The following is a 14,396-nucleotide window of genomic DNA, read 5'->3' on the forward strand; positions in this document are numbered from 1 at the left end:
TGGACCTACAACATCCTGCTATTCAAAACCAGATTAAAGATGATAGATCATGATAAACTGAACCACAGTGAATGCTGAGTCAGTGATTTGAGAGTTGTCTGCAAAAAGCTAAATATGTCACAAAAAAGCTACAAGATAAAACAAAGTCTAGACATCATGAAATGTGCTGTACCCCCACCCCCACCACAAGTTGTCAACAACCAGATGCTACATTGTGACTTTGACATCAACATCCTGTAAATCAGGAATCCTCCATCTTTTATGACCAGAGGTTCCTTGAATTCATGGCTTCCTGAAGCGTGTGTTCGCGTGTATGTGTGTGTGCGTGTGTATGCAATTGCCTAGATGTGCTGAGGCTCATAATAAATTCCTTAAAGAGACAGAAACAGTGATATGTGGTGTCAGGATGTTCAGAGATCACCAAGAAAGATTTCAACAAGCAATAATATGCTGGGTTTGTTTCTGCTATGTCTTCATTATTGTTGTTGTTTAGAAGTTAATTTCTTTTTATTAAGAGTGTTTCAGTTCTCGACTTAAATAATTTACTGATTGGAGATTACTGCTATAGAGGATGAAAACTGACACCCCTCTGTCATGACCCTGAATTCTGCACTGAGATATTTTTACTGTCAAATAAGAAGGAGTCAGGGTCAGTACCCTGGCAAATCATAACAATGGATTTCTACTGGCCCAACACGGCTTGACTGCCACACGCAAACCCTTATGGAACTTCCCATCTGGAACACATCTGAGTTCTACTCAATGCAAGGTGTGGGTCAATGACTGTCTCAGAAAACGCAAACCTTACTACTTCTCAGGGTATATTGGTGTAAAATCACAGTGGAGTACTGCATGTTTTTATTTTTATTCAGTGGAAGGATCAACCAGGTGAGTCAGTCAGTTACTAGTGTGAGAATTTCTTCAAATATTGAGGAATGTCTAAATAACCAACCTGGCTGAACATACCAATGTTACTGTGAAAAGATTGCAATCCAAAATACCTATATTTACCTTCACACCACCCTGCCGGCACATGCTCCCACAAACATTCACACCTCACTACAGTCACACTCTCCTAGTGGCATTGACGCTCTTTGCCATGATTCAAATGTTTTCAATTCCATGAGCAATAGTGGAAAAGGGGTAATTACATCTTTAAAGTTAGTTGTGTCAAGGAAATTTTCACTTACAAGTAAGGTTTATTAAGGGACAAATGAACATGACTATCAAAGTACAGAGGCACTAGTAATGATGAAACAGTGTGGATATCCTTTTGTTACAATGCACTTGGACCAGTGGTAAATTCATGCTGCAGAGAGGAGACAGGGAGGGGAGAGAAAGAAAGGGGGAGGAAGGGAAGGGAAAAAGAAGGGAGTTGGGGAGGGAGGGACAAACATTGACTGACTCAGCAAGTACATCATGGTAACTGTCAACTCATGCCTTGAAGTCTTATTTTCTCTGTAGGTTACTTTTCCCTTTCAAATAGACTCTAGACTCCTGAAGTTCAGAGACAGTTTTTAATTTATTCTATCTTTTCTACCACCTACCATCTTTCACAGTCAGTGCATAATCAATATTAGCAAATTTGTAATTAATAAAATATTATGACCATCTAGTATCAAAACACTCTTTGTCCCTGTTTGCTTCAGTGGATGTTCTGTCTGCCTTCTAGACTATACAGTGTCTGAGCCTTGTCCCATATGTTCTCTGTTCTAAGTCCCTTATTTGAAGATAATATGTTCAACTTTAAAACTTCCTGGATTTCTTTCAGCCTTTGTACCTGGTAACAGTAAGAAGACACAATTAACTAGATTCTTTGGCATATACTAGTAAAATCACCTCTACAAGAAAATGAAGCCACAATACACAAACATATTGTCAATATTCAAAATGTGCCTTAATTAAAAATGTGAAAATTAATCAAAGCAGTATTAATACAAATTCATATCTTCTTTGGTAACCTTCTCATTGATCTCATTAACCTCTGCATTGCATAGGTAATAATTTTCAAATTATTGAAAGTAATCTAGGGTGACATCAATCTGAAATGTACTAGAATTTTTTTTGATTATTTTGTATATGGCGCTGTAGAATTGCTTCAGCATGGCTGTATACTTACTTAACCCTTAAGTTTTATTTTTATTCTCGTTATATATATATATATATATATATATATATATATATATATATATATATATATATATTTTTTTTTTTTTTTTTTTTTTAACTTCAATTTTAAGTTCTATTATCTCAAGTACTTTTCTGCTCAAAGTATGACATAACCATGGTGACTGGAAAACACTTAACAATATAATAATTATGCCATATTTTTAATACAATCCATCCATCATTATTTTCCTTTTCTTTTAAGATACAAAATAGGAATCTCTCTCTTAAAGTTATGATGAGAAGAAAGGGTGTCCTGACTTCCATTTGGATTCCATAAGAAATTCTGTGGGATCACAACAGACTTAGGACATTCTATTTCAGTTCTAAAGCTCATGTATATTGAAATCTGAGAACAATCTTGTTTATGAATTGAGACATTTAAAGTACAACTTCTAATTTTAGTACATTCTAATTTATGCATCAATCAAGAGGACCCTATTTTAGATAGAGACATACTTTAGACTTTCATACACACCAACTGAAAAAAGGTCAGCATCTCACTTTAATAAAGTGATTAAACATATGGCTTCATGGAACTTTGGAAGTAATGAGTCTTTGTGCCAGGAGTAGGATGGCCAGCTCCTTAGGGAAGATGCACTAAGTGACTGACCCTTCTTTGCAGAGAGGCCCTTTCTTGGTTCCATGGGGGCATGCGAATCTCTGATTTCTTTATTGATGCTTACAGGTTACTCTACTCATGAGGGCAGTTGGTCCACAGGGATCTGTAGAGCAGTTTAAATTGGTGTTTCTCAATCTTTATACTCATGTCCCATCCCTCACACCCACCCATGCTTTCTTTCTCGCTCATCAGCATTGTGTAAGATACAATTTGTACTGTGAAAATAATGTATTGATTTAATATATTTTCAAAAGCTACACATGCTGTTTCTGATACTGCCCCTTACCAGTGTTTCTTCTTCCATTCCCCTGAGAATCATTGGTTTAAAGGACACCTCATTGATGAGTTTTACATGCCCCTCGGTGTCTCAGAGACACTGTACAGCTCCTTCTTAATAAAATGGAGTTCACTTTACTCCTGCCGGTCTCCTCTTGAGCTCAAAGGTAGAATCAGGTGTCACATTCATGGCTGGCAGGCAAGGAATGTGTCTGTCTTGTTTGTCATTCAATGCCTAGCACAGTGCTATGCATACAGTAGGCTCTCCATAAAAATTTGTGAGATGAATTAATGATGATTAACAGATTGGATGTTTCTGAGTTTTCGTCCATGGACACTGACTAATAGACTTAAAGGTATTACCAAAAAACACCTGAACTTAAAAAGGAATAAAGATAGTAGTATATACCTGTTAGGATTATTTTGATGATTAAATGGAAAATGTCTTTGGAGCTCTCAGCATACTTGTAGGTTCTGGCAGTTAGTAGGCACTCAAATGACAACTTAATTATTGTTATTATATTATTTGTCATAAAGAATGCATACAAATGATAATAGCCATCTACTGCTAGGTGCCTGATTTAGTTCAGATTACAAAAACTATATAACTTACATTACATGCCTAATCTTTGGCTGTGCTTGAGAAAAGCAACAGTCATGCATTTGAGTATTAAGGGGATAGGTGACTTTGTTCCTTGGTTAACTTTGGTTACATGTTTACCAATAATTCAAGCAAATGCTTCAAAAATATCAGCGGTTGTTTATGAGCAATGGGGGAGAAGCACAGAAGGATCAGTATAAACTCATCAGCATCACACATGAACAACTCCAGCACATGTCCTCTAGCTGGTGCATCCTCTTTCTTCAAGAATGACAAATTATAGAAGCCATACAGATGGCCAACAGGTACATGAAAAGATGATCAATATCACTAATTATCAGGGAAATGCAAGTCAAAACAGCAATGATATATCTCCTCATGCCTGTTAGAATGGCTATGATCAAAAAGACAAGAAATAACAAGTATTGGTGAGGATATGGAGAAATGGGAACCCTTGTGCACTGTTGGTGGGAATGAAAATCAGTGCAGCCACTATGGAAAACAGAATGGAGGTTCCTCAAATAATTAAAAGTAGAACCACCAGAAGATCCAGAAATCCCACTTCTGGGTATTTATTCAAAGAAAACAAAAATACTAATTTGAAAGATATATGCATACCCATGTTCACTACAGCATTATTTACAACAGCCAAGACATGGAAACAACCTAAGTGTCCATCAATAGAAGAATGGATAGAGAAAATGTGGTACATATACAATGGCATATTTTTCAGCCATAAATAATGAAATATTTCCATTTATCACAACATAGGTAGACCTTGAAGGCGTTACACTAAATGAAATAAGACATAGAAAGACAGATTCATATGATCTCCTTTATATGCGGAATCTAAAAAAACCAAACCAAACCAAACCAAGCTCATAGATATAGAGATTGGTGGCTGCCAGAGGTGGGGGTTAGAGGTGGGCCAAATGGGTGAAGGATGGTATAAACTTCCAGTTATAAAATAAATAAGACATGAGGATATAATATACGGCATGGTGACTATGGTTAATAATATTGTGTTTCATATTTGAAAGTTGCTAAGAGAGTAAATCTTAAAAGTACTCATCACAAGAAAAATAATTCTATAACTGTATGGTGATAGATGTTGACTGCACTTGCTGTGGTGATCAATTTGCAGTATATACAAATATCAAATCATTATGTTGTATACCTAAAACTAATATAATATTGTATGTCAATTATACCTGAGTTAAAAAAAAAAGAATGACAGATTATTATTAAGTGACTAGAAGCAGCAATTGAAAAACACATACAATGACAAGTTTAACTTCAATCTATACCTTAATAGTTCCTCTGGGATTGAGAATTTACAGTGGAATGTTCTCTTACATCCAGTTCTGGCTTTATGATATAGCTTCAGATTCTTTTTTTTAAGTTTTTTTAATTTTTTATTTATTGGGGTGACAATTGTTAGTAAAATTACATAGATTTCAGGTGTACAATTCTGTATTACATCATCTATTAATCCCACTGAGCTTCAGATTCTTAAAAAGACCTGTGACTAATGAATATACCCCTCCTACCATAACTTTGACTTTGGACACATCTCATTATTTGTGTATAATAACCTTTGGCAAAATATGCACACTGCTCATACATACTGTTTTAAATGAAGCAAGTTACAGAAGTCTTGCTCCAGAAAGGGAGGCGTGTGAAATATCGCTTTCAAGTGGCAACCTTGACATTGAGCATACTTTTTCCCATACCAGAGCTGGGCCACATGCTTGAAACTCCAGCCTGCGTGGTGCTACTGCTCTTTTCCATGTTTGGCTCCATTTCTATAGCAATTTTCAAAGCAGGTTCCAACTCGCTTGGGAAGACTTTCCCATATTGTAGATCTAGCCTGACAAACTCATGTGCAAGAAATAAATTCTCTCATCAATATGCCAAAACAGTTATTCTGAAGTCATTTCATTTTGGAGTTCAAGATCTGCCCCACCAATCACCTCCATGATCTCCTTCTTCTTCCTCTTCTTCTTCCTCTTCCTCTTCTTCTTCTTCTTTTCCCCAGAGGTACAGAAATAAAGTCTATCCAGAATTTACCTTTTCTTTTCTATTTTTTGGACTGGTGGAACTAGTTTTGCCCACAAAGCTTAGAAACATTAGTGTCATACTAACAGGGTGAAGCTTTCACGGAAGTATAAGGAAAGGGAAGAGGGGTTATAACAACCAAAACGGATGGGATGCAAATGACACTCCTAAGTACTCTGCACAATCACTCATTTAGTCCTTAAAACGAATCTATGATGTAGTACTATTATCATCCTCTTTGTATCAGTGAGGAATAGACTGACTTGCCCAAAGTTATCCAGTGCAAGAGCCAGCATCTCGACACAGGCAGTCTGCTGCCATGGCCAGTTCTCTTGGCCACTATATTATGCTTTCTCTCATCAAAGCTGGCCTCGACTTCAATATGCCCCTCTTTTTACTGGAAGTAGTAGTATCTAATTTAGTAGATACATGCTCATGTCTACCCTCCAGAATGTGACAGTGTCTTGTGAAGCATCATTAGTGGTTGTCTCTCAGACCCTTTAAAAGGTTATATAGTGTTGCGTATGTCTAGGGAAGTCTTTGTTTACTGGAGAAGCCTGCATATTTTGAGGCATACATCACTCTTGATTAAAAGGTATTATATATGCCCTTACTTGCTTTGCACTGTGAACCAATGAGCAGAAAACAGTTCACAGGAGTCAGTGTTTGTGGTTGCCTGCCACGGGAAATGGGCCAGAATGCTTGATGCCCCACGGGACTGAGCACCAATGTATTGCACAGCATGCCAAGCCTTCATTTTGCTAGTGAACTACAGACCTGGTCAGCTGAAATGTAAAAATTTATTTTCATAAAGACTCAACAAAATACTCCAGGAGGATCCAACCTGATGTAGATACTTGAAGAATTTATTTTATGTCCATTGAATCTCACATGGGTTGAGATTTGTCTACATTTGCCTGCCTTCTTCATAGGCCAGTCAGTTTCTCTTCCTTCTCTTAAATGTTTAGCTAAAGAAGTAGTGTCATGTCTCTCATAACAGACTGAAGCATTTAGATTTTCCCCCTCTTATATGTCATATTTCCCTAGTAGAAAGAATAGATTGAATATTTTTTTTAATCACTGTGTTTTATACTATGTTAATTGTTCTTATCTTATTAGATGTTGTTATGTAAACAAAATCTTTTTGGTTTACTTTTTCATTCCACTTTCAAAATTGATGACAGCTACTGTACATGTGTAGTCTGGGTTTTGCCTTACTTTCAGTCTCTCTGTCTCTTTCTAGTCTGAATTTTAATTGCTTTTATTTTTCCTTAGAGGCAATCTTATGGGTGCATCAGTCCAAACTCGTTGGTGGAACTTTGTCAAATATACATCAAGGAATTCCAGCCACCTCATGTATGAGAGCTCAGCATCTTAGTGTGTAAGAATTTTTGATTAGCAGTATTTGAAAAATCACAGGAAGTAATGAGCAGGAATTCTTAATCTAGGATCTGTAGACAAGAATTCTGGGTGTTCATGAACTTGGAGGAGGAAACCATTTCATTTCTAGTTTCACTAGACTCTAACTGAAATTTAGCACTTCTTCCAGTGATGTTGACAAACTGCCCCCTCCACACCATCGTATTAACTGTCCCTGTGGCTTTGTCACCAATAGAAACCAGACTTTTCCATTCATTTACAATTGTTGCAGACATCACAAAATATCAATTACACTCATCCCTATTCCAGAATCATGGCTGTCATCAAACCCACTCCATATCACATATGATTGCAGTTTTTCTGTCTAGAGATGTTAATGTGACATCGCTGGCCCCATTCAGCTACCAAACAAGAAAGTTGAAGGTTTGTGCCTTGGCGACCTAGATGTGGACGTTGCTCCCTAGTATTCCCTATCTATAATGGTTGATGACAAGGAGATGAATCAAAGACTACTGCGCATTTTAATGCTCTTACTCTAGTTAAGCATAAATCCTGCATGCTAGGATTAAAAAAAAAAAAATTAACTTTTATATTTACTTCCTTATAATACATTAGTAATATAAGAAATACTATATAATTTTAATACATTGTATTAAAATACATTAGTCTATTATATAACTCATTCACATTATATTACTATTTCACAATTTTCTGTTTTGAGTACTTTAATAACTGTATTTCATTATTATTCATTTCCTTTATAATTTTACGTATTTATTTATACATGAAAAATATTATTCTGGGAAGTGATCCACAGGCTCCACCAGAATGCTAATGAGATCAATTGGCACAAAAAAGGCTAAGAAGCCCTATGTGAAAGGATTCAGGGCAAGAGGTTTTCAGGAATGAAGTGCACTCTGAAGCCATGATGTCCTTGTATGTAACGGGAGGGAGGCGGCAGCAGAGGGGTGGTGAGGACACAGAGGAAGTGTAAGAAGAAGGGCTGTCTATCCCATTTGTCACCATGGTCATCCTCAAAGTTTTAATTCCCTGAAAACTCAATGCCATCCTCTGCTCTTAAGAAAGAAGACATTGTACCTGAGTGGTTCGGCATAACAGTTGTAGAGAGAATACAAGAGAAACCCCTGTGGGTTGTGGTTGGGCAGAGAAAGGCAATTACATATAAAGGAGCATGCAGTTAGGAGACTTTGTCACTCTTCACAACTTGAAGGCCTTTTGTTCTAGCAGCAATTCTGTATTTTGTTTATATAAGGCTGTGGATCCTTAAACATAACAGACAAAATTCCTATTTTTTATATAGGGAGTTTACGGCAAGGAGAGGTAAATGATGGTTTTTGTACATGACATCATTTGGAGTAGAAGAACCAGGAACTGTTAATTTATGTAGAGTGAGTGAGTGAGTGAGTGCGAGAGAGAGAGAGAGAGAGAGAGAGAGAGAGAGAGAGAGAGAGAGAGAGAGATTGACTGACAGAGAAAATACCTAACAAGGAAACTTAAAACTTTGTCCCATGGCCAAACATGTTGGTCAGGTTAAACCTCTAGAAGACACTGAATCTCAGATTAATTTTTGACAAACTCGATGAAAGTCAGAAGCCATTCAGGTAATGATCATCATAGAAATAATGTTTCAGGTACTATTAACAGAAGTATTTTCCTACAGAGGCTTCAAAACACTTTCTACCAACCGCTTTACTAATTTCATAACATAAAGTGAAGTGAGAGGTTTGGATTTTCTATTGCTCTCCGTTCTGCAAGAGAGGGCAAAGTGGTATGATATATAATAAAGATTATATCCGGTATTTAGAGAAGTGACTTTTTGTGTATCATTAACTGCTATTATTTAGCCTTTGGTCAGTGGGAGAGTTGATTGTAGAGAATAAATTTGAGGGAAAGGATAGAAGTAAGTGCTCTTGACATTTTGGAAGTGGACCAAATCGTTCTGCATTTGACAAACACTGGTTGAGCTATGAGCCACGTGCCAACCACTGGGGAGGGCACAAAACGAGTCTGAGTCCCCAGTAATCAGTCAAAGTCCTTTCTTTTCCAGATAGTACCTAGATTCTCTATGGTGTGAATTACCTAAGAGGTCATATGCGTCTTTAAAAAATTGGGCAATATAAATAATTTCTTCCTTCAGTGGATCTGGAGCAGCAAAATTCCTGTCTGCTGGTAGAGCTGTGGAAATGTTTAATTACTTAGCACACATAAAACTATTTTTCTCTATGTGTTTTTCATTCAATGCTACATTTTTGACTCCATATAGACCATTAATATAGAACAAATGATGAGACAGACAGAAACTTTCCTGGGATCATATCCTTATTCTAAGAAGTCAACAGTTGTCAAAAGCTCTTCATTTATGAAAATATAGGGGGAAGACTGAGCAGCAGGCACGTTTGATTTATTCTTACTCTCAAGCTAAAACACCAAACCATAGTAAGATATTTTTGTGTTATCTTTCATAAGACATTATTTGTGGAATCTTTCCATTCATGACAATGAATTTGTCAAATACGGCAATAATAAAGGAATCGCCTTATTTTTTTCAAGGGTCAAACAAATATAATTGTGGATGTTATATTCCCATATGTTATTTCTTAAATTTCCTTTAGACAATTGCAAATGGTTATCACTAGAAAATATACCTTAAAAGAAACCTTATTGGAAAGTTGGATTTCTTTAAGGTATTACATTTTACTATAAAAGCGTGCTAAAATGGTTCAATTTAAAATATTTTGTTCTAGTTCCCCTACCTTATGGTTAGATGACATTGTTTACTCCTAGTCCTGGCCAATATTGCTTAGTTCAACAGAAAGATTTTTATGAGCATTTAGGACAAATTTATAGCCTACCATGGTATGTAATGAGTATGTTATCTTCATAATCTGCCTTATCACAATCACAAGCCTTAAATTTCCCCTTTTCAAGTCATGTCAGGACAATTATGTGAAAGTCAAATGACCTTTTATCAAGAACACACAGCACAGAAATCTGGATTGACACTTGAAGGCCACTTCTAATATTTTTAACAATTCAGAACTTCATTCAGTATACGAAAAGCAACCGGATTAACCAAGAAGGTTAAGAAAACAGAATCTTTGACCCATCCATGTAGATGACATAAGTATACAGACTTAGCAAGCAAACAAGAAAGCCATTAAACACTATTGGGAAACCTTTTCTGGAATCGGAGAGGGTGTTGTGTGTGTGTGTGTGTGTGTGTGTGTGTGTGATGCTATTCTGTATCAATTTATGAATATTCTTAATACCAGAATCAGGCAGAAGTTCCTGTTTCCTTAGTGTACCCCTTCAAACACAGTCTGCCATTTGATCACTGTCACATGAGCCCTAGAATGTTTGAATTGCACCACTGTAGTTATGTTTTATTATATTTCAAATGCCTGCCACTAGCATACCTGACACCCTCTTGGAACTCAGCGCAGCTCCAGCCTGCCAGAGGAAATACCAGCAGGCTTTCACTGGGCAGTGCGGATTACTCTACTGACACACAGCCCTCCAGGCCCCAATCTTACACACATGCCAGGTCACCTCAGACAGACCAACTCCACAGCTGACCGCCACCAGCCCAACGGATCTCGGTGCTTCTGCTGCAATTCATCACCCCTGGTTTCCTGACATTCAAAAGGACCTTGCTTTTCTTTTCAAGGTTAAAAGCAAGCAAGCAAACAAACAAACAAAACACCTCTCATAAAACCTTATCTAGAAATAATCAGACGAAGACATTGGAGGAAAAACAAGAAAACAAACAAACAAAAAAACCCCTCAAACACCCAGAAACATTAAACACCCGAGGGAGATCAAAATCATTGCTATGACAGTGATGAACTTTACACAGCTGATGAGATCATTAAGTATCTGAGTTAATAACTGTGTCTGTGTATTTAATTGTTTTCCTTTTAATACCTCTCATCCCTCCACCCCTCCCTTCGCCTCTCACCTGCCAGTCTTCTGTCTCTGGTGTTTTTCCAAATAACATCCAGGGCTCTGGCCGTGGAGTCTCGGATATGATCACTAAAGGACCGCCGGAGAGGGGCTCTCAGGGGCCGCGCCATCACGTGGGCCTCAGGGTCGCCCATCTCCGCAAAGGAATTTAGCGCAGCCCTGGTGCCGCGATCATTCTTCTCTCTTGCTGCAGATGTCCTTCCCTGGCTGCGGGCTGTGACTGTGCCAGGCGGCCCGGCTGCGTGCGCGTCGACCCGGGGACGAGCCACCAGCGAGCCCTGCGCCTTCAGGAGCCCGGCATTGCGGCTCGCACTGCGGCCGGGAGAGCGCCGACTGCAGGCGGCCTCCTGGACAGCTGCCAAACTCAAGCTCGCGCCACATCTGGAAAGGCTTACAAAATGAGCCAAAGACACACTTGCGCAGTTCTCGAGCTGCCTTCGTGGCTATCTAGATGATTCTAGCTTCCTGTGTAATCCAATAACTTGCCTTGGTCCTTGCTTGGCTGTTGTCTATTAAATAACATGTCTCTCCTTTCCTGTCAATCGAGGTAACTTCGCGTTTTTGAAGGAAAGGCAGGGCAAGAGGCAAAAAAGTGAGGGAGGGAGAGGAGTGGTGGCAGGTCGGGTGCACCTCAACTTTCAAGGTTAATTCTCATTCACATTTGCATTTGATTAACTCATTTGTGTTGTATTAACTCATAGTTTTAGATTAGACTGTTTATGAGACAGAAAGTTCAACCATTAGTTGTGGTTATGGAAAGGAAGATAAGGCTGTCATGAGCATCCCACGGACCAGTCTGGATTCTCTCTAGGAAATGGATACCTGAGTTTTAAACGAACTATTAATCAGCTCCACATAGTTCCCCTCTAACTGTGCTTCTACTTACATTCAGTGGTTTAATCAAATAATTCTAGCTTTTGCCTCTAAATAAAAGATTCGTATGTCCCCTGGTTTTGTGAATCTTTTAGTTCCAAGTAAGCAAACTTCATTATTATAATTGCACATCAAAAACTCTCCTTAAAACAATAAAAATAGTGCCAACACTGTGAAGTCAAAATATGGGCCAACTGCTTCTTTTATGAGATATGTTGAGTTTCTAAAATGCCAAATAAATCTATTTCTCTGCCAATGAATTTGGCTGATTTTCTGTCATTTAATGCATTTTTAATCCTCTCCTTTTCTCACTGTCCCCTAAATCCCATATTATAGCTTTCAAGGTTTGGCTTGAAGTATCTAAGGCCCAGTTCATAACCTTTGTGAAATTAGATAATGCTGTAAAAGCACTTTGTAAATTACAAGGTACTCAGCAAATGCTAATTATTACCATTCTTATTTTTATACCTGAAACCATTTTCAACCCATACTGATCTCCTGAGTCTCCACATTTCTACAGCACACACTCTCTTTCCCATCAACGTTCACAACTTAGTTATACAAAGGATGACAATTAAAATAGTGAGAATGTGCTCACAAGTTATAAGAAGTACTAGTACCACTGCTTATTAGAAACCCATGAGTCCTACATTATATTGTTTCCAAATTGTTAAGGCTCATGAGTCTCTCCAACTGCGACTGTGCTTCTTGGTAGATATCGACCTCTTTGCCTTCTTACTGGGCTGGGCATAGATCAGGAGGCAACAAGTACTATCTGATGAGGTATATAGACCTCGGTGCCTGCAGAAGTTAATTCCAAGGGAAAATTCCCCATTAAAAAACTCAAAACATGTGATCACCTAATACCTAGTTTCATTTTAAAACAAAGCTTTCTCTCTCGCTTTGCCTCTCTTTCTCTATGGGGTGTGTGTGTGTGTGTGTGTGTGTGTGTGTGTGTGTGTTTCTCCTTTAAAGAGATCTGAGCACCTGGAAGAAAGCTGACTCATTCCCTGGTCAGGTGGAACAGAATGGGTCAATGTTGACCCCTTTTGCAGAGGAACATTATGAGTTGTGAACCACACACTGTGCTACACATGGGGAAGCTGAAGATGAATAAGACATCAACTGTTTCCGAGGAGAAGAAATGACATTGACCACAAATAATTTCAAAATAGCATGCTATGTTCCATGACAGAAGCACGTACATAGTGGTAATGGGAGCACAGAGGAGGAAAACATAGCCTGGTTTCCTAACTCTTCTTACTTACTGACCTCATCTAAATTTCCAGTCTATCTCTATGATAATGTCAGGGACATATAATCATTCCTAGCATGGATATCAACATCTGATTTATGAGTCATAAAAAATGACTGACTATAAAGGCACAAAGCTTTTCTATATCTAAATACAGAAAAGAAAGAGGTAGCAATAAAGGGAAAATAACATTTATTGAGTACCTCTGACGTTTCACAAACTCTACTAGCACTGTACATCGACCCGTGCATATGGATAGACCAATATAGGTGTTATATCTCCTCTTTAGAGATTAGTAAACTGAAGACCAGAGAGATGAGACTTGAGAAAGATCAGATAGTAAATGGCAGATCCAGGGTTCACACCCAGAGTTATCTTCATCCGAAGCTCACTAAGCCTCCCAACGAATTTGATTGGTCATAAATTAATGACAGTAATGACAATGACCCATTAGTATTATCTAGGCTCAATTGATACTATGCTCTGGGCCAAAGTTCCTTAATTTTAGGCAGGTAAAATCACCAACTGGACCCAGGATATAGAGGAAGCCTGAGTCTCAGATGGGTTTTGGGTGATTGAAAGGCAATGCGCCAAGAGAAACAAGGCCTAGTCAACACATGCTTTATAATAATGGGGCACCGAGATCTGATCTCCAGTGTTCCCAAATGACCCCTTTTCTCCTCTGCAATACTCCCTTTCCAGGACAATGCTTCTAGTTCTTTGTAGCTCATCTCAGCAGGTACTGGAAAAAACTACTCATTCTAAAATAGGTTCCATTGGTAGAATGATATACAGACCTGACCTATCTAAGAGGTTTTCATGTTTTTGTTTTGTTCTGTTTTTTTTAAAGAAAATATACCAACATAAATGTGACTTTTGATGGCAGGCTATTGGAGAAGGGGAGCATAGCTAAATGTTATTGAGTAACGAGGGCTATTATTGATTTTACCATAGTCCAACGTAGGGCTGGCAAATTTGCCCCTCATTTCTGAAAATTCATTAAATCTAATTTTTGTTGTGAGGATTTTTCAATTTCTTACAGATAAATCTCAGCCACATCTCATGGGGATGGTATAAAACCATTCTACTACATAGCCTATTTTAATTTATTCTCATTTCCTTTGCTTGCTTTCTGTGTTTATTGGCCATTAGAAATGTTCCACCAGGAAAAAAAAAAGTGC

General features: G+C 38.0%; 1 protein-coding gene across 4 annotated transcripts in view; it reads right to left on the reverse strand.

The window, feature by feature from the left end:
• Window positions 1-14,396, reverse strand: part of DLC1 (DLC1 Rho GTPase activating protein) — a 392,372-nt gene that overhangs the window by 161,845 nt on the left and 216,131 nt on the right. Inside the window, exons 1-2 of one of the 4 annotated variants that reach the window (XM_074329719.1) lie at window positions 11,083-12,424; window positions 10,977-10,980 (exon numbers count right to left, since the gene is read on the reverse strand). The exons of 2 other annotated variants lie outside the window; for them this stretch is intronic. In XM_074329719.1, the coding sequence (XP_074185820.1) occupies window positions 10,977-10,980; window positions 11,083-11,221 (143 nt within the window). In that variant the 5' untranslated portion in view covers window positions 11,222-12,424. Of the gene's footprint in view, window positions 1-10,976; window positions 10,981-11,082; window positions 12,425-14,396 lie in introns of those variants that run through there. One more of the 4 variants, XM_074329718.1, reaches the window with a different exon arrangement.

This window comes from Rhinolophus sinicus, linkage group LG04 (genome assembly GCF_036562045.2).
Source record: "Rhinolophus sinicus isolate RSC01 linkage group LG04, ASM3656204v1, whole genome shotgun sequence".
In the NCBI taxonomy this organism is placed as follows: Eukaryota; Metazoa; Chordata; class Mammalia; order Chiroptera; family Rhinolophidae; genus Rhinolophus; species Rhinolophus sinicus.